This window comes from Mytilus californianus, unplaced genomic scaffold (genome assembly GCF_021869535.1).
Source record: "Mytilus californianus isolate M0D057914Y unplaced genomic scaffold, xbMytCali1.0.p SCAF_1, whole genome shotgun sequence".
Lineage (NCBI taxonomy): Eukaryota > Metazoa > Mollusca > Bivalvia > Mytilida > Mytilidae > Mytilus > Mytilus californianus.
The window spans coordinates 17884172-17906674 of record NW_026262581.1 but is presented as its reverse complement, the minus strand read 5'-3'; the positions used below and the strand labels follow the sequence as shown (position 1 = coordinate 17906674).

The 22503-nt window shown below is 32.6% G+C and overlaps 1 protein-coding gene across 1 annotated transcript; it reads left to right on the top strand.

Moving 5' to 3' along the window:
- Positions 1 to 4655: 4655 nt before the first annotated feature.
- Positions 4656 to 21335, top strand: LOC127707616 (multiple epidermal growth factor-like domains protein 10). The gene is made up of 7 exons (XM_052212613.1): positions 4656 to 4662; positions 5024 to 5167; positions 14325 to 14468; positions 17210 to 17362; positions 18572 to 18706; positions 19047 to 19190; positions 21119 to 21335. Exons 1-7 carry the CDS (start codon positions 4656 to 4658, stop codon positions 21226 to 21228), a joined length of 837 nt encoding a protein of 278 aa, XP_052068573.1. The 3' UTR covers positions 21229 to 21335.
- Positions 21336 to 22503: the final 1168 nt, after the last annotated feature.

Here is a 22503-nt window from a genome sequence, read left to right as displayed (position 1 = left end):
ACAGCTTGTAGAGATGGTACGTTCGGGGGAAATTGTCTAAGAAAGTGTTCGGCAAATTGTATATCGGACCCTTGTAATCATGTAACAGGAGAATGCGAAAGATGTACTAACGGATGGAAAGGATTTAACTGCACAACAGGTTCGTTATAACATGTTTAACTGTGGATAAATACAACACGTTGGGGTTTGCATATCCCTTTGTTTCTTTCGCCTCTAGATCTTTTTGGGAAGAAAAATATTTTTATATTATAACATGACATTTCCTTAAATCTGATTACAATTATTTTTTAAGATCTACTTATCTTTATTTTAGTCTTTTGAAACGGAAACCAAAATAAAAACTAATCAAATAAGAACATTGTTACAAAATATCTATTTTAAGAGGGTTTTTTTTTTTTTTTTTTTTTTTTTTTCAATTTCTTTGTTTTAATATGAAGTATTTCTTCTAAACATTAACAGCCCAAGGACTACAAGTGGTTATCTTGATTCGTAATTAAGAGAGACTCAACAAGTTTGGTGGAAAGATTGCAGTTTTCAAACAAATAGTTTTAAGTCACGGTCAAAATTCAAATCAAGTTGTTTTCCCAATCTTTCGTTTCTAAATCATTAAGACGATGAGTTATTTTACTATATTGCTCAAAACATTTATAATGGAAGTTGGTATGTTGATAAAACGTATACATTTAACAGAAAGGATATTAAGTAGATGTTGGTACCAGTGTACTCGAGGAATTTATTTGCATAGAAACATCTGTAATTAATTTTACACAAAGCATTTCTGCTCTTGTGAACACAATGATTGATAACGTCCTTCAGATCAAGTACAAAAACAATTACGAGTTTTATTTGTTAGTCTTTGTAACGGCGACATTTTTTTCTCATAATGTTTCAATCTGATTAAGAATAAGAGTTATCATATCGATTGTGATAATATATATTTCTCTTCTCGAGACATTCTAAATCTCCTTCTCTAATTATGATCTAACTGTGTGTAGAAAAACTTTATTTTCTGCTATAAAATAGGCTCTTTAGATGTGATGTCATCAGATATGATCGCCCTTTGGCGTGACATCAAATTAAAGAAAAATATTCAACCTGTTGGGAAAATAATAAATCAGGGAAGAAAGAAAAAAATATTTAAACCATTGTCGTGACGTCAGCCTATTCATTTACCGTGGATTCTTTTTCTAGAATAAACGCTTTCTAAATCTGCGGCTGAAATGGATTCACCAAATTATATTCAATTTTTTCCTTTTTGTGTCTAGGGTGCCACATGTGGAGCAGGATCTGCTTACCCTTCCGGAGCACCTGAGATCACCCCCACTTTTTGGTGGGGTTCGTGTTGCTTAGTCTTTGGTTTTCTATTTTGTGTCATCTGTACTATTATTTGTCTGTTTGTCTTTTTTCATTTTTGGTCATGGCGTTGTCAGTTTGTTTTCGATCTATGAGTTTGACTGTCCCTCTGGTATCGTTCGTCCCTCTTTCATTAAGTTTGAATTAGCTAATTTACTGATTTCTGTTCACTAATGGAATTAATTTAAAAACTTGCCTTTAGTTTTTGTTATTTATATATGCCTTCACTGGGAATCGAACCCGTCCTTGAAATCTGTAATGTGTGACTGACATCAACATATCGACGAAACTTCTCGGCTACTAATTGGTTACAATTTAAATGTCTATTTTATATATATATAAATGAACATATGATATACATCGGTACAACGGACACACAGGGCTTGTACCTTTATATATACATAATAGGCAATCGTTTAGTATAAGTTGGTAGCCGCGAGGTTAGCATGGTTAAGATCAATGAGTTATAGAGTCAAGTTAAAGGTAGGGACTTGTCGGTTTAGGTTCGGATCCCTGTATTCTCTTTGTTGTCCCTATTCTTTAGTTTATCTGGTTTTTTTTTTTCTTATTTTGTATGTAACTGTGGATATTTTTGTGATAATAACGAGTTTTACCGTTTATTTTTGAATTATTATTGGCTATTTCACATATTTGAAACGAAAATGACTACATTCAATTTGTCCATTTTTGTTTTATAAATATAGTAAGATTTCATCTGTTTTACTGCATATAAAAATATTACTAGCTCAATACATCATCTGTATTTAATGTTTGTTTTTTCAGTCAGTGTGTTTGATACTTTCTTAGTAGAAAGTAAATAATTACATGTACTTAGGAATTAGAGAGATATGTATTTTCCACAGCTTGTAGAGATGGTACGTTCGGGGGAAATTGTCTAAGAAAGTGTTCGGCAAATTGTATATCGGACCCTTGTAATCATGTAACAGGAGAATGATAAAGATGTACCAACGGATGGAAAGGATTTAACCTCCGGGCTCATGGTTTCTTTTTCAAGAATCAACGCTTATTCATTGTATCTAAATTACAGAGTCTACCCCAACAGCAACCGTGAGAATATATGTCTCCATTCCAGATAGTTAATTTTGTATTTTTAAAACGCGAAGCTTGCCAATTTTTTTTACTTTTTAATTTGAACGTTAACTATCGACAGTGAAAACATATCGTATTACACGAGATTCGTTGGTGTAATTTGTTTCTCTGATAGTTTTTAGAAGATATGCAGATAAACTGCCAAACAATGTGTTTTTTCTATTAAACCTCATCAGAGATGGTGAGCTTTTCTTATCACTTGGCGTCCGTCGTCGTCGTCATTCGTCAAAACTTTTACAAAAATCTTCTCCTCTGAAACTACTGGGTCAAATTTAACCAAACTTGGCCACAATCATCATTGGGGTATCTAGTTTAAAAAAGTGTCCGATGACCACGCGTGCCAACCATGATGGCCGACATGGCATAAAATAGAACAACGTGGTAAAATGCAAGTTGTTCTGTCTATTATTTTGAAAACCGTTATAGATATAAATAAATATATATTATTATTATTTATAGTTATAAATAGAGAAAATGCGACCATAGCAAAAATGTTCCGAGTGTTGAGCTCTACCAATTGTTTATTAATGTCAAAACTGTCAGATGACATCTTATTTGAGTTATTGCCCTTAAATGACACAATTTACCATTTTGTTTCTTCTTTTTTGCCTATAATCTTGAAAACTATTATAGATAGAGAGAAATTTTACACTGAAAAAATTACCAGGAAAACAAGTTCTACAAACAAGTTTTGCGGTCGAAAACGTCAGTCAACTCCTTATTAGAGTTAATACCCTTTGATGACGATTTTTACCAATTCTGTGCGTTTTTGCCTCATACAATGTATCTTAAAAATCATAATTAGATAGATAGAAACTTTAATAAGCCAAAAAAAAATATTAGCGATACAAGATCTACAATTTAGACATATGGAGGGAATCGTCCGAAGACTCCTTATTGGAGTTATTGCCCTTTAATGACGAGAGAAACTAAAAAAATAATGATCAGCAATACAAGATCAACAAAACAGAGATTTTTTTAATGAATTCTATTCTCTTCTACAATGTTGGAGAGTGTCCTTTGTTGAATATGCACATAGACCAAGGTGAGCGACACAGGCTCTTTTGAGCCACTAGTTCAAATCATTGTAGAAAATCCAGTAGAAAGCAAAAAATGTGTCGTCATAAATGAATTTTTATCAATGCGGGAATAAGATCAAACGTTGGTGATAAAAAAAAATCAACTGGTCGGGAAAAGTATAAATTGGTTTAGAATTAGAGGAAAAAAATACAATGTTTATATACTGCATATGAAATTAAAAATTGTTGGAGCTGCAAATATGCAAATGTTTGATAAATACACTAACTAAGCAATGGACAGTCAACAAATAGAGTAGGGATTATACGGGAGTTTTGATAAAATCATTTCTAGCAAAAATGACATACAACCATCGGTCTATCTTTAACTGATTGCAAAAATCAATCAGCCCTGCATGTTTGTAGGAGCACTGTTTTGTGTTCTTGCATTGGCCAAACAGGCATGAGAGAAATTTTGGGCTAAAAAATCAAAACTTTAACAAATAAAAAAAAAGTTGCGACTTATTTATGCATAAGAGCGGGGAAAATAATTTCTTGAATTTCTTAAACACTAAAAAAAAAATTAACATGAGCACATTATTAGTTCTATCCAAACTAAGATAGCGCAAGGATCAAATTCCCTTATATGTTCGTTTTACTTATTATTGAAATTAAATGTAGTAAGCATATAAGAAAGAATAAGACTAAAAAAGTTATATTTGCTCCATATTTTAACTTTACTTTTGACTTTGGATTTCTGTTTCCTAATCAATAGGGTGTACAATATCAGTTGAGGTAACAATTAATTGATTAAAAGCATATACTTCAGAATTCATGTTCTTACTGAAGAAAAAAGGGAAGTATTTTTTGGAGCAACCTATTGCAAGGTGAAATCTCTGATCCTGTCTACAGTATGTCCTCTTTTTCCAGTTGCAGTCGAAAATCTTGTCCTTTAACTTAATCGACCCATTTCGTTAATTCGTCTCGGTCTAGCGAAATTACATAGAACACTGTTCCCCAGAAGAATTTCAAACAAAATTAGATCAATCTAACAAACCTACTTTTTGTATTTAAAAATACTGAAACTCTTTTGCGTCGACGTTTTTACCCTTAAACCATCCACTCATAATACTCATCGTTGTTTTCGATTTTGCGCCTAGAAGGAATTGATGTTTAATGCCCAGTGGCAAATTAAGATCATAATCAGGACGATAACATGTTAATGCAATATGAACATGAACCCGACGTTGTATAAGCCGACACGCTTGGCGGTATTTTGTTCGTGCTTGGTCAAAACATGATATGTCATGTCATGTCAGTCTAGCCGTACACAATAATCCGACTCCGAGCCTACCATTCTTTTCTCTAACTTTAAATGCTACGAGCTTATCGGAAAAGCAGCAAATGTCAATTTTAATCCTTGGTTTGACCGTCTGCAAATATTGTGCTACTGTAAGCGATGTTAGTATTGCTCATGATACGGAACTGTGCGTGTTTGGATATTACATTTGATAACAAAACGTATTGATAATTCACTTTTTCAGAATGCAGCAAAGGTAAATTTGGGTTGGATTGTTCTGAACCTTGTGATGGTTGTATTGAAAGTACATGTGATCGTTTTAATGGTGAATGTGTTGATAAAAGTGGATGTAAACCAGGTTATGAGTATGGACGATACTGTAATAAGAGTAAGTAATGATTGCTTATAATACTTCAATTCCCGTTTAACCAGCAAACTATATCCAAGAAATACAACTATACGAACGACTAGAACTAACAAAAATGTTATGATCATATATAGGTCTAACTATCATCATTTACCGTGACGTGTCGTTCAACTTCTACAAGAATTTAAAACAACTGCTTTTCGCATATATACATATGTTTGGTAAAGAAATAATCAATCCGTTATCGTAGATAAGATACTGTTTTAGATTAAATGAAAAACAATTCTATTTTTAGCTATCGTCGAGTTTGGAAATATCAAAGTATATACCAGAATTATAAGCCAATATTTTCGGTAATACAAGACATTACTACAACAAAGCACGAATATATATCCAATCGATAAAAAGAGTATTAAGAAATCTTCGTTAGGTCTACAAAACCAAAATTTTCTTTAAGTAAAATGTGTTAAAGAAAAATGAATGCTGACACAACAAATGTTCAATTATATATATATATATATATTTCCGAAAAAGATGATGTTATAAAATCGTAATTCAAATGATTAAAAATTGAAAACCGTTTGTGATAGACACAATCTTTTTAATTGAAAATGTTCTAAATGATAAAGCACATTAAATGAAATACAGGGTTACTCCCGAAGGGTCACCCCAATCCCCTGCCATTTAAGAAAGTTTTAATATCTTTGTAAGTGGTCAAGACCCCCACTCCTAAACCATATATATTCTGGTTTGTAATGCTAAGATGATTTGAATGATATACATGGTTAGTCCCCAGAAGTCATCCCGACCCCCTGCCATTTGAGAAAGTTCTAATATCTTGTAAATGGTAGAGATCCCTAACCCCTAAACCATATATATTCTAGTTTGTCATGATATAGCACTTCAAATGAAATACAGGGTTAGTCCCTAGGGGTCACCCCCGTCCCCTGCCATTTAAGAAAGTTCTAATATCTTATAAGTGGTCAAGATCCCGACCCTAAACCATATATATCCTGGTTTGTCATGCAAAGGTGGTTTGAATGATATACATGGTTAGTCCCCAGATGTCATCCCGACCCCCTGCCATTTGAGAAAGTTCTAATATCTTGTAAATGGTAGAGATACCCAACCCCTAAACCATATATATTCTAGTTTGTCATGATATAGCACTTCAAATGAAATACAGGGTTAGTCCCTAGGGGCCACCCCGTCCCCTGCCATTTAAGAAAGTTCTAATATCTTGTAAGTGGTCAAGATCCCGACCCTAAACCATAGCCCCAGAGGTCATCCCGACCCCCTGCCATTTGAGAATGTTCTAATAGCTTGTAAATGGTCGAGATCCCCACCCCTTGATCATATATATTCCTGTTGGTCATGTCTCGAACAGTTGAATGACATATAGGGTCCGTCCCTAGGGGTTCCCACACCCCCAATGTTCTAATATCTTGTAAATGGTCGAGATCCCCACCCCTAAACCATATATATATTCCCGTTCGTCATGTCTCGAACATTTGAATGACATAGAGGGTCAGTCCTCAGAGGTTCCCCTCACCCCCTATGTTCTAATATCTTGTAAATGGTCGAGATCCCCACCCCTAAACCATATATATTCTGGTTTGTAATGCCAAGATGATTTGAATGATATACAGGGTTAGTCCCCAGGCATCACTAATGGATATAACTTTACTGGACCAAACCAATTTTCACTGGACTATGCCCAATGTCAGGCGACCCTAGGAATTACGAATTATGGGAGCTTCGTACGGGAGACTTCGTAACAGCATCCTGTTACAATCATTTCTTGTTTAAATGCTTATTTTTATCGTTATCCGATGTTCTTTCTTCTTGTTAATCTATTTATTTATATTTTTTGAGGAGAAAATATGTTTTAATGTTTTTATTCCATACGCATTGTAGAAGATCACGAGTTTGTGCAGCGCTAAGGTTTAAGTTTCAACAGGATGTTGGACAAGTGGTCATTGCATATGTAGTTCAAGCATGCACATTCAGGACGAGATAAATATGAACCTGACTTTGTACTACACCGACAAGCTGATCCAATTTTTTTTAAAGTGTTAGTTCACAAGGTAACCATGGTAACAGTACACAGAAAGACAAGTCATCCTACCGGGAAATGTTATTATGACTCCGGTCCGAACATTTTGCACTAACTCCTAAATATCGCATGCTTAGCAGAAGGACTGCCAATCTTTGATTTGAACCAACCGAGGATCGAACCAAAGACCTCCCGTAGTCGAGGCGAGTACGTTATCATACGGCCATCGAGACGGTTATGAATATTGTAAATACACATACATGTACATGTATATTCAACCCATTTGAAACAAGAATATGTGATCATAAGACACCGTGCTCCCTCACATTATCAAATCTCTATTTTAAGTAAACCACTTAATCAGGGTAAAAACCTAGTTTGGTTTATAATATTAAATGTTTTAAATTTAAAACGGGACGCGTGAATGAACGGACGCACAAACTAGAAAGTAACATCCCTTTGATATCATGAGTTGGTCATGAAAATATAAATATTTTACTTCACACAATTGCAATGAAATATTCCAAAGATGTCCGTTTTTCAGACGTATTTGTATAAGCTGAACGCAAAACACTTCATAAACATATTTTGTGAGCAATTACATTAAGTTACGTATGCAAACTCCTCATAGAACTTATGCATCTTTATAATTAAGAAACAAGAAGTAAATATAATAACTGATTTAGTAAAGTGCAATCAATTGTTTTCTTGATAAATTCCATCTTATCAAATTTGACAGTAAGATGATCAAGTTCTATCAGATACAGATACATCAGTTATCTGAATTTCTCCCTCTGACAAAAGTATCTTGCAATAAATCATATAAATGATAGAACTTTACGAAAAAAGAAGTTAGTCGTGTACACTTTGATATTTCGGCATGTTTGAGGCCCCTGTTTCAAACTTATAACTTCTAATTAAAATATGAGAACATCATCTCGCTTCAGTTTTCATTTTTTTTTTTAATTCTTTTTAAGTTAATTTTGATTTAGTAGTTTTAAGAATTTATCCATTGAGAACTAAATATGTGATCCAAGTTAAATGACTGGTCGGTGCGTTTGATTAACCATAACTGAATTAGTTTTTTACTACATACGTTATTGAAGTGTATGTGTGCTTCATAAGTGAAAAACATAAAAACTAATAAGATAATAAGTTTCCAATAAAAATCCAGTCAAAAAAGCACGCTTATATTTTCCTTTTTAATGTTTTTATTCCTTATGCAATGTAAAAGATCACGAGTTTGCGCAGCTCTAAAATAAAACTTTAAACAGAATGTTTGACCATAAGTGGTCATTGCATATGTAGTTCAAGTATGCACATTCAGGACGAGATGAATATGAACCCGACTTTGTACTAGACCGACACGCTTATCCAATTTTTTTAAAGCACTAGTTCACAAGGTAACAGTGCACATGAAGACATGTCATTCTATCGGGACATATTATTCATGTTATTTTGACTCTGGACCGAACATTTTTTTGCACTTACTCTTAAATATAGCTTGCTTAGCAGAGGGCTGCCAATCTTTGATTTGATACAGCCGAGGATCGAACCAAAGAACCGAAGTCGAGGCGAGTACGTTATCATACGGCCATCGAGGCGGTTATGAATATTATAAATACACTTACATGTACATGTATATTCAAACCATTTGAAACAAGAATATGTGGTCATTAGACACTGTGCTCCCTCACATTATCACATCTATATGTTAAATAAACCACTTAATCAGGGTAAAACCCTAATATGCTTTATAACCTTTTTTTTTTTTTAATTTTAAACGGGACAGATGAATGAACAGACGTACAAACTAGGAAATAACGTCTCTTTGATATCATAAGTTTGTCATGAAAATAAAAATATTTTACTTAACACAATTGCAATCAAATATTCCATACATGTCCGTTTTTCACACGTATTTGTATAAGTTGAACGCAAAACATTTCTTAAGCACATTTTGTGAGCAATTACGTTAAATTACATTTGTACGTATGCAAACTCTTCATAGAACCCATGCGTTTTTTATAATTAAGAAAAAAGAAGTAAATATAATTACTGATTTAGTAAAGTGTCATCAATTGTTTTCTTGAAGATATATCCTAGCAAATTATATCTTATAAAATTATACAGAAAGATGATAAAGTTCCATCAGATACAGATACATCAGTTATCTGAATTTCTCCCTCTGACAAAAGTATCTTGAAATAAATGATATAAGTATACGAAAAAAGAAGTAAGTCGTGTACACTTTTGATATTCCGGCGTGTTTGAAACCCCTGTGACAACCTTATAACTTATAAATAAAATATGAGAACATCATCTCGCTTTTGATTTAATTATTTTATTCTTTTAAGCTAAATTTTGATTTTAGAACTTTTAAGAATTTATCCTTTGAGAACTAAATATATGGGTCAAGTTAAATGACCAAGTAATGGTCGGTGCGTTTGATGACCTGTAACTGGATTAATTATTCCCTTAAAAGGTTGTTGCTTATAAAATCATCCAGAATCTAACAAAATATGTAAAGATTTGAAATAGAAAATTGTGTTGCTTTTTGAAAAACAATTATTCCTACAAAATATGTGTATTCAACGAGCAAAAATGTCAATGAGTCTATGATCCCCTCCGTCATTGTAGGTTGGTTATGTCGAGTTTCGTCATTTTATAGGAAATCTCTAAAACAACGTGATATAACATAAAAAGGACTGAACTATGCGGATTATGAAACTGCATGATCTACTCCACCATTTTCTACATAAGGAAATGCCTGTACCAATTCAGGAATATGACAGTTGTTTTCCATTCGTTGGATGTGTTTGAAAGTTTGATTTTGTCATTTTAGAAAGGACTTTCCGTTTTGAATTACCCTTGGAGTTCGGTATTTTTGTTATTTTACTTTTTTCTGTTCTGTGTCAAACTTGCACAACATGCACAAGGGACGTACATTTAAGAAGCGACGACAAAAGTTTTGAAAAAAAACTAAAAAAATAAATACAAACTAGAAAAAAAACCAAGAAAAAAAAAACCCTAAAAAAACCAGTGTTGATCTCTATTTTGTTCCCGCTCAAAATGTTGCTTTACATTTTAAATGAAAAATTAACTGCAATTTTGTCACAATGTAGGCACTTATGTATACATATTGTTATTTTGATGATTGTGTGGATTGGCACTTTGGATCCAATTGCACAAAACATTTTTTACTGTTTGAACAACCCGAATGAAAATTCTTCTGGCAATTGCTTTAATGGCAGCTGCAAAGGGCTGGTGTTGTATCACTGTGTCCAAACTACCCCTGCAAAAAGTGTTTGGACCCGATGGTATCTAATATCCGGCACGGTGACGGAACATCAATAGACAGACAAAAGGTAGTTTTCTGTTTATTTATTTGTTATTTTTATGATATCGAAGAATATATATACATATATAACTATTTTCTATTGTGAGATGTAATAATTTCTACAACCGTTCTAGATTAACAGAGAAATAAGTACAAATGCACGACAAAATGACGAATTGAGTGAACCTTGCCTCGAATTTGTTTAATTTCTCGTTAAATTGTTCACATGGTACGGAAAGAAAGGTACGGAAAGAAAGATATTGAGATGGAGATTGCAAAACTAGTCACTTTGAGCACCTCAATACTTGTATTTCTGTGTATGGAACGAAAGAAACGGGTCATGTCAAAATGGAAGCACCCGGTTTTGTCAATGTGTACAACCCGGTTTTGTCCTTGATTTCACAAGGCAGAACCCGGTTTTGTCAAAGAAAAAAAATGCATAATTGCATAACATGTTTGAACCTCAGCGTTTAAAAGGAGTTTTGTGGCTGGTTGGAAAACGATTTCTCACAGAGGACAACTAATTATTGATTTGAATCTTCAAACACTTGAATTCCTACTTTATTGGAACAAAAATAATTATAATTATTATTTTGCTTTGCATTTAAAAAAAATACTCTTACTGCAAAATAGATAGAAATGAAGGTTAAACCACAAATTGAGGTTTAAGCTCTCTATATGTTTTTTTTTTATATGAATTATGTAAATTTGAGTGTTTAAACTTTAAATTAGAGTTCATGGTTTTAAAAATTAAAGGACGCACATTTGATATGTGATTTTCTTGCACAACAGGATGGTTATCTTTATAAGTAATCTAGGGGTGTAATCTTTCCTATGATCGTTTAAAATAAATCTTCTTAGGGCTAAATGTTCATTATAAGGCATGATAATCAGACAAATGTATATATGCATGCAGAATCGCCATAGAAAATGAATGTTTATGGTGTGAAAAGGATTACAATAATCATGTATAAAAAATCAAATCTATTTATCCCCAATTGTAACTATAATACTAAGTATAAATTAGAATAATAGTTTCAGGCCATCGAGAAAATGCAATAATGATTATTTTATTAATAAAGAAGCAATTCTGTTATCTCTCCATTGTGTTATGATTATCGTACATTGACAATGTATAGGATCGGATTCAGTTTTTTTCAAAATAGGCGTAATTCAAACGGCTTACATACCACAGAGCGTAGCGAAGCGAACAATGTTTTGGACGAATTTATGCTAAAATAAATCGTAAAGAAACAGATTTAATATTTTTTGGTCCATCAAAGGTGGGGGTGGGGGCGTACGACCTATACGCCGCCTGGATTTGCCACTGATGTTATATAACTAAATCGTAAACCAACTTAAAATTTTATAAGAACTAAGAAACCAGGGACACCCGCGAAATTGGATGTATGTGAGTAGGATTATTATGTTTATTCGAAAAATTCACATTGATATTTTTGAATTGTCGGAATGCGAGACCAAGGGATGCAAATTCGTGGCGGCTTGAACTATTTGTATGAGGCTTTATATGTCAGAAGTTTATATGTTGACTGCAACAAACCTCGTACACAGATCTTTTATGTAACGATGTTTCTATCTGTCATATATATGTCCATTGCCCTTGACATCATTTTCATGGTCCATCGATTTCCTTACAAAATGAATAGCTGATAAAGGCTGATATCTATGATCAAGGTTAACATTTCGTGTTCATGTCCGCATCTCTAATATCATAAGTAATAGGTCAACTATATTTGCTTGTATGGCGCAAATGACTATTTATGTGACCTTGAACTTATTTTCTTGATTTATTGGTAAATGTTAAGTTTTATATTTTTTGTTGGTTTGTTTTAATGATTGTAATGTGTTCATGTCCGTCTGGCAGGTTTTATCAGACCTTGACTTTTTTTTATGGTTCCATGAACCATGTTAATTTTATGTGATACTATTATTTAATTATTTATCTTACAGACCTTCAAAATAAATTTAATAACGATCATTCCAGCAGTCGCGACATGTCAGTGCGTACAGTCACTCTTGTATAAATAATACGTAGTATTCATTTTTGTTAAAAAAAAACGCAATTGAAGTTATTTTGCCATGTATAATTAGTTTATCTCGTTCGTGTAAGCCTTAATTATGAATTGTTAGACATTTTTTTCATTCAAGAACGGTGCAATCTTGTTTGGAATTCTTGGTTGGTTTTAGCTTACCTGACCCCAAGGGAAATATGAGTTTTTTTTCATCACTTGGCCCCTGTCGGTCGTCGTCTTCCGTTAATTTTTTACATAATTTCTCCTCTGAAATTACTGGGCTACAATACATTTAACAAACCTTATCCACAACCTTATGTAGGTTTTAAAAGGTCTAACGAAATTATGTTTAACTGTTTTTCATCATCGTTGGGGTATCTAGTTTAAAAAGTTTTTGATGACCCCGCTTGTCAACAAAGATGGCCGACATGGCTTAAAATAGAACATAGGGGGATGCAAGTTTTGTTAAACAGCTATAGATAGAGAAAATTTAACAGGAACAGATATGTTCACATTGTTGAGCTCTACCTTTTGTCCATATACATCAAAACTCTCACACGAACTCTTACAGAAGTTAATGTCCTCGAATGACAATTTTTTTTCTTTTTTCCATTTCTGTCTATTATCTTGAAATATATAAAAGTTATATCCATAGCAAAAATGATCAGCAAGACAATATATAAGAATACGTCGACTTGGCCGATATCCTTGTAAGCATTATTCACCTTTAATTACGATTTTTACCATTTCTTTGCGTTTTTGCCAATTATCTTACAAAAATCTTCTCCTCTTTAACAATGTAATTAAACTTAGCCAAAGTCTTTATTGAGGTATCTGGTTTGAAAACCCACATGATCAGCCATTTATAAATTTGTTTTTTTTTGTTTCAGAATACCGGTGTTAACGTTGCTTTTCATAAAATAAACAAAACCGGGTTCTATACATAGACAAAACCGGGTCATTGTGTAATAAACAACATTGACAAAACCGGGCGCTTCTATTTTGACATGACCCATTTCTTTCGTTCCATACGCAGAAATACAAGTATTTAGGTGCTCAAAGTGACTAGTTTTGCAATCTCCATGTCAATATCTTTCTTTCCGTACCATGTGAACAATTTTACGAGAAATTAAACAAATTCGAGGCAAGGTTCATATAATTTGTCATTTTGACGTGCATTTTTACTTATTTCTCCGTTAACCTAGAACGGTTGTAGAAATTATTACATCTCACAATAGAAAATAGTTATATATGTATATATATTCTTCGATATCATAAAAACAACAAATAAATAAACAGAAAACTACCTTTTCTCTGTCTATTGATGTGCCGTCACCGTGCCGGATATTAGATACCATCGAGTCCAAACATTTTTGCCAGGGTAATTTAGACATAGAGAGTATATAGTGTGATGAAAGTAAGAATTATATCATTATCATTTATACACAAAGAAAAAGTTGTATTCGTTTATCTCCTGTAATAATTTAATACTTTTGTCCTTGAGAGCCAATTACCAATATATAAACTGCTTTACTTCATATTAAGATCGGGATGCAAATATTAGAGTTCGAATGGTAAATTAAGGCGGTATTATAATTTAATTATCTTATGTCATGATTATTGTACTCAGCAGACCGTCCACAAATATTGTGCTACTGAAGGTGTTGTGAGTATTGTTGATGATTCGAAACTCTGATTGTTTGAATATTATATCTGATAACAAAACGTATTAATGATTAACTGTTTCAGCTTGCATCACAGGAAAATATGGGTTGGATTGTTCTGAATCTTGTGATGGTTGTATTGAAAGTAAATGTGATCGTTTGAATGGTGATTGTTTTTATAGTTATGGATGTAAACCAGGCTATGAGTATGGACGATACTGTAATAGGAGTAAGTAATACTTGCTTATAAAACTTCCATTCTGTTAAACCAGCAAACTATATCCAAGTAATACAACTTTATATGAACGACTAGACCTAATAAAAATGTAATGGTCATTTGTACATGATGTAGGTCTAACTATCATCATTTACCGTGTCGTTCAACGTCTAAAAGAACTTAAAACAACCGCTTCTTACATATATACATATTTTTGGTAAGTTATAGATAATGCATTTTTTAAGGTTTTTCTTGTCGTAGAACACACCAAGGGGTGTCAGGATTGATCAAATGAAAGACCGACCGTAGGGAGGACTTTCTTTGGGCAATCCTGACACCCCGAGGTGTGTTCTACGACAAGAAAAAGCAAAAAATATGCATTATCTGAATTGAATACCGTAAAAAAAATATTGTTTTTATAAAGATTTGTAAAATTTAGCATCCTATTTTACCGACCACACTAAAGTGGGATATTCCTTTTTAAAGCGTTCAGGTTTTAATACGCCATCCGGCTCATTTAGAAAGTGAAATAAAACTCACTAATTAATCTGGATATAAACCTTAGAAATTATTATCCATTCACAATAAAAATATTACTGTAACTGCATGAAGTAAGACACAAATGAATTGTTACCATCTGATAAAGGTGTATGAAAAAAACAAGATACTTTGTAAGCAATTTATTGTACCAACTTAGTTTATGGGAAGGGGGAGGTGATTTGTTTTTTTTTTGTCTATTTGTAATAACATTTTATCGCAGAAAAGTAATTATTTTTTCAACAATTTTAATTGAATCGAATGAAATATTCAGAATGATTTTCTTTTGAATAGCAATACATTTTTTAACAGATAATCAGGATATAATTATTACCCTTCCCCAACCCGACATCATTGTGAGGTACATGAATGTTATTCAATAGAATATAAGAATATTTTATTAGTTAATCATTTGATAGAGTAAAAGGTATACATAAATGTAAAAAAGTTAAGAACTGACACGAAGGGGGTACGAAATCGTGATACATGTACATGTTACACAAAAACGAAAATCAATACATGTAGGTCACAGTATGATTTCCTATTCAGTGTGTATCGTCCTGAACATGCATGAAATATTTGCCACTAGACGTTAAGTAACCATCAATCAATCAACCTATTCAGTGTGAATCAATAAGATTTTCAAAATCTTACACACGAATATGTTAAATCTGGCTTTATTTTAAAGTGTTATGAAAGTTTAACATTAGAATTCATCTCGCATATATGATAATGTCTCTGTATTGTAGCGATAAATTAACAAAACTTCACATTATTGTTTCTAAAATTAAAATTCGGGCAATGACGATTTTTTTTAAACCTATCATAGATTGAACTTTAAAAAATAAATTCCCAAATCGGCAACAAAAACTATCAGACGAATATAATTTTGAAGTAAATCACACAGATCATTATTTTATGCCTTGGAGAATATTTCATTGAAACATGGTATCGTCCGGGTTGATTCTTCGAAAGAATGACCTATCGTTCTGAAAGAAAATAACTCCATATAAGTATATAAAGAAATAATAAATCCCTTATCGTAGATAAGATACTCTTTTAGATTGAATGAAAAATAGTTCTATTATCAGCTATCATCAAGTTTGAAAATATCAAAGTATGCACCAGAATTATAAGTCAATGTTTTCTGTAGTACCATGCATTACTACAACAAAGCACGATAATATATGCTATCGATAAAAAGAGTATTAAGAAACTACAAAACCAAAATATTCTTTAACAAGTTTAAGTAAAAAGTCTTAAAGAAAAATGAATCCTGACGCAACAAAAGGTCAATGATATATGTATCATACCAAGAAGATGGTGCAATAAAATCGTATTGACAAATTTTCGGCTCAACAAATGGCGATCTTCAAATGTAATAGAATACTAGTTGTTTATGTTAACTTCTTTGTATATTACCATCTTCTATCACTCTCGTTGCGGAAATCTTGAGACTATATAATGTTGTCCGTATTTGCACAATATCGCCTATTCTAGACGGTTCGATACAAATTTTGCTTGTAAAACGAAACAAGTATTATAACACAACAATGTAATACTTCAGGTAATTAAGAATTTCATTTTGACAATTTCTATAATTGCAGCTCTGTAAAGTTTGTAAAGGAACACACAAAAAACATAGTTCCATAATACAGCGTAATGACACATAAAAAGAGACTTAACTATGCGGAAAAAGGAAACAGCATGATCTTCTCTGTTAAACTTGAAATTCCTGATTATATATCATCAGGACTCTTTCAAACTTGCACACGAGACATATATTCAAGCAGGCAACAACGACAAAACGTTTGGAACAAAACCTTAAGAAATAAAAACTAGAACAAAAACGAAGAAAAACAAACATGACTGATCTATATGTTGCTCTTACTCAAAATGTTGCTTTACGTTTAAAATAAAGAATGTACTACGATTTTGTCACAATGTACACACATATATATGCATATTGTTGTTTTGAAGCTTGTGTGGATTGGCACTTTGAAGCCAATTGCAAAACAATGTGTCACTGTTTGAACAACCCGTGTAAACATTTCAGTGGTAATTGCTTTGATGGCGGCTTCAAAAAGGGCTGGCATGGTAAATCGTGTGATGATCTACGAATATTGTGTTACTATAGGTGTTGTTAGTATTGTTCATGATACGAAACTCTCCGTGTTTGAATATTATATCTGATAACAAAATGTATTAATATTTAGCTACTCCAAAGTGCGACAAAGGCAAATTTGGGTTGTATTGTTCTAAATCTTGTGATGGCTGTATTGAAAGTATATGTAATCGTTGTGATGGTGTATGTATTGATAGTAGTGGATGTAAACCAGGGTATGAATATGGACCGTACTGTAATAAGAGTAAGTAATGCTTGCTTATAAGGCTTCCATTTCCGTTAAACCAACAAACTATATCAAGGATTACAACTTTATACGAACGACTAGACCGAACAAAAATGTTATGGTCATATAGAGGTCTAAATTTCATCATTCACCGTGTCAGTCAACTTCTAAAAAAAATTGAAACAACAGCTCTTTACATATATACAAATGTTTTGTAAAGAAATAATAAATCCCTCATCGATGATAAGATGCTGTTTTAGATTAAACAAAAAATAATTATATTTTCAGCTCTAGTCGGAAATATCAGAGTATGCACCAGAATTATAAGTCAGTGTTTTCTGTAGTACAAGACATTATTCCAACAAAGCAGGATTATATATGCAATCGATGAAAAGAGTATAAAGAAATATTCGTCTATATAGGTTTACAACACCAAAATATTCTTTAAGTAATATGTGTTACACCGAAAAATGAATGCTGGCGCAACAAATGTTCAATTGTATATACATACGAAGAAGATGAGATAATGAAATCGTATTGACAAATTTTCGGCTCAACAAATGGCCTTCTTTTGTGTCTATTTATCAAATGAAAAACAATACTAGGTGTTTATGTTAACTTTTTCGTATATTACCATCTTCTATAACTTTCGTTGCGCATATCTCAGGGTTTTTATAATGTTGTCCTTATCTGTATAATATCGCTTATTTTAGACTGTCTGATACAAATTTTTCTCGAAAAACCAAACAAGTGTTATAACACACCAATGTTATACTTCGGGTAATTAAGAATTTTATTTTGACAATTTTTTCAATTTCTGCTCTTCAAAATTTTATAATGAACACATTTGTCAAGTAACAATAAAAAATAAACATAGTTTCATAATACAACGTAATGTGGAACATAAAAAGAGACTGAACTATGTGGAATATGAAACTTCATGATCTAGTCTGTAAAGAATGAAACCCCTGATAATCTATTATCAGGACTATTTCAAACTTGCATACGGGACATACATTTCAGTAGTCAACAACGACTAAACCTTTTTGAAAAAAATTTAAAAAAAATTTAAACTTTGACAAACTAGAACAAAAAAAAACCCTAAAAAAACCAGTGCTGATCTTTATTTTGCTCCCACTCAAAATGTTGCTTTACTTTTAAAATGAAGAATATACTGCGATCTTCTCACGATGTACGCACATATATATGCATATTGTTGTTTTGAAGCTTGTATGAATTGGCACTTTGGAACCAATTGCACAAAAATTTGTTACTGTTTGAACAACCCGTGTGAAAAAAACAGTGGTATTTGCTCTGATGGCGGCTGCAAAAAGGGCTGGCATGGTCAATCGTGTGATGAAGGTAAGAATTATATCACTATGATCATATATGCACAAAGAAATTGTTGTTTTCTTTTATATCCTGCAATATTTTAATACGTTTATTCTGAAAAGTCGTATACTAATATCAACTGCTTTTATTTATAATAAGATCGTGATGCATATATTAGAGTTCGAATGGTAAATTCAGCCGGTGGTGTTATGAATGATCTAATTAATTAATGTCATGATTATTGTACTTTACAGTCCGTTTGCAAGTATTGTGCTTCATAAGGTGTTGCTAGTATTGTTCGTGATACGAAACTCAGCGTGTTTAAATATTCTATCTGAAAACAAAATATATTGATAATTAACTTTTTCAGAGTGTAGCAAAGGAACATTTGGGTTGGATTGTTCTGAATCTTGTGATGGTTGTATTGAAAGTGCATGTGATCGTTTTAATGGTGAATGTGTTGATAGTAGTGGATGTAAACCAGGCTATGAGCATGGACCGTACTGTAATAAAAGTGAGTAATGCTTGCTTATGATAATTCCATTACCGTTAAACAAGCAACCTTATATCCAAGTTATACAACTGTATACGAAAGAGGAGACCTAACACAAATGTTGTGGTCATATGTAGGTATAATTTTTATCATTAACATTGTCGTTCCACTTCTAAAAGAACTTAAAACAACTGCTCCTTACACACATACATATGTTTGATAAAGAAATAATAAATCCCTGATCGTAGATAAGATACTCTTTTAGATCAAATGAAAATAATTCTATTTTCAGCTATCGTTGAATTTGGAAATATCAAAGTTAACACCAGAATTTAACTCAATGTTTTCTGTAGTAGAAGACATTACTCCAACAAACCATGATTATATACAATCAATAAATATTATTAAGAAATCTTCGTTAGGTCTATAAAGCAAAATATTCTTTTAGTAAAATGTTTTAAAGAAAAATTAATGCTAACGCAACAAATGTTAACGGATATATATATATGTATGTATATACGAAGATAGTGATGTTATAAAATCGTATTGACAAATTTTCGCTCAATAAATGCCAATCTTCAGTGTCAATTTTTTATCAAATCTAATTTAATACTAGGTATTTATTGTTTAAATATACATTTTAAAAGATCATTTTGATCTGAACAGTTCTCAAAAACTGAACAGTATCAACTTCATTGAATTTTTGGTGGGTAGTTGTCTCATTGGCAATCATACCAAGTCTCTTAATTTAATATAAATTAACCATGTTAATTATCAAGCCATTTGTTTGGTTTTTTTTTTTTCATTCAATTTTCAGACATTTTTCTACTGCAGAAAATCAGTACTGTTCCGACAATTGGCTTGCAATTAAAATCTGCAAGTCTATGTTTAGACTTTTCAATAGTTGTTATTTATCTGTACAGATTAACAACGGACTGAATTGACTACAAGCAAGTTGTCTTACAGTCCTTGGATGGTGTAAACTTCCCACTAACACCATACACCATTACACCATTCAGCATACACCATTACACCATACACCCTGTGCCATTACACCATATACGTTACACCTTTGCACCATACACCTTACACATTACACCATAATGCAGTTTAATTTCAAAGAAAGCGTGCAACTACAAAATTATTTATTTATTTTAGAAAACAAATTTTGATCACAATATTGTAAATTAATGTACAAAATTAACAATCAGTTCAATATTTTGCATAGTTTTAAATGTCGTACACCATTCATTCACACCATACCCGATCGCACGTTACACCATTACACCATTCCCCTTACACCATACACCATAGCATCATACACCTTCTACCATTGCACCATATGCCATACACCATTACACCATACACGTTTTTTTTTTGGAAGTTTACACCATCCAAGGGCTGTAACCGTACGGAATTCACTAATGTCAATAAATCTGAAAATTGACTGAAAGACTGAACATGACTAAATTATTTATTGTTCAGACATTTGAGATGATGTAATGATCAAAATGACCGTTCCTGACTACCATGTGTTTACTAGTGTCAGGCTGTTTGTTTTCTTGTTTGAGTTGTGTATTTTCCACAGTTTGTAGAGATGGTTCTTTCGGTGGAAATTGTCTAAGAAACTGTTCAACAAATTGTGTTTTGTACCCTTGTAATCACTTAATAGGAGAATGTGAAGGGTGTAACAACGGGTAGAAAGTATTCAACTGCACAACAGGCTTGTTTTAATGTGTTTAATTGTTGATGAATACAACACGTATACAAACGTTTTTTCTTCGACTTATCCCTTGGTTACTTTTGCCTCTCTTTGTGAAGCGAAATATTCATAGATAAGTACATGCTATTTCCCTAAATCTGATAACAATGCCTTTGTTATGATCTAGTTAGAAGTTTTTCATGTTTTTGTAATATTTTTTTCCTATGCTTTACACTTTGATTTGTAGATACTCAGATGTCTCTCCCTGCTAGTTCTGGTACGGCCATCAGAGGAGGCATAAGTGCTGCCATTATGATCATTATTATAAAGATCTTCGAAGTAAATTATGTTATATGATATATAAATTTATAAGTAGAACTCTATGCACAAAACTTTTGCTGAAATGATGCATTCATATGGTTGCAGGGTTATTCATTGTAAAGACAATAAAACGTCAAAAGTTATGTCAAATTTGCAGATTGAATGTGTCGATTTCAAAGTAGATAACTAATAAAATATCTATCAATTTACAAGGATTTCCATATATGAAAATATGAAGATTTAGTATAATTGTCAATGAGACAACTCTCCACCAGAGACCATTCAACAATGAGCAAAAACCATACCACATATGAAGCGATGAAAGGCTCCATAATGACAAATTTAAGACAACTCAAACGAGACAATTTAAGGCCTAATCTGCATGATCTATGAACAAAACAATTTGTGAAAATATGATATTCAGCAACAAAGTACTTCATGTACCACTAAGTTACAGACTCATGATTTGCAACAGGCATATACACAATGTAGCGGGATTAAACATGCTTGTTTGCACCAAACTCTCACCTTACCAAGTACAGAGATGTTACAGCACAGCATAAGAAAAAACTTTAACAAGAGGCTCATGAGAGCCTTATATCGCTCACCTGGATGTAATTTCAGTTTCAGGCATTTGACTTATTTGTAGATCTTACTTTGCTGAACAATTTGGTCATTTACACTTTCTCTCTTTGTATAATAATTGTTTAATAATATTAAAGATATTACATAACCCAAACTGTAAACTTTCCTAAAAAATAACTATTTCTAGACAGTATACCAACAATAAGTTGTCCTATTGGTCTGAAAATTACTTGACAGGTAGATCTAAACCTGTTTAACACTTTCACCTATGTCAGTTTTGCTGTAGCTGCTTTAGTTTTTGAGATGAAAGCCAAACACTGCATTTGACCCTAGCTGCGAAAACGTAGCTCTTAAGGTCCTTTTGATGATTTTGATATTTGCGGACCGTAGAGCTACGATTTACTCCCATTGAAAAACCCACGAAATAGCGCTCTCAAACAGGTGCGCTACGTTTCATTCGTTTTCCTTCTTTTTGAGGGCATGGGACAATGTATATCAATCGAAAGCTGACACATTTTTCTTTAACCTTCCATAGTTATTTACCTTCGGAAACCTCATTTAACGCCCACATTCATCAAAATATTTCTTTCCAGCTAAGCTCCGCCTTTTCGTCGACCATTTTTGAATCAAACGAGATCGCTAGATTTGTACCACGTGATTTCAGGGGGACGTAACTCCACTTACAAAACACGTGTACGGTTTGTTTACGTTTTTTGCCGGTAAAGT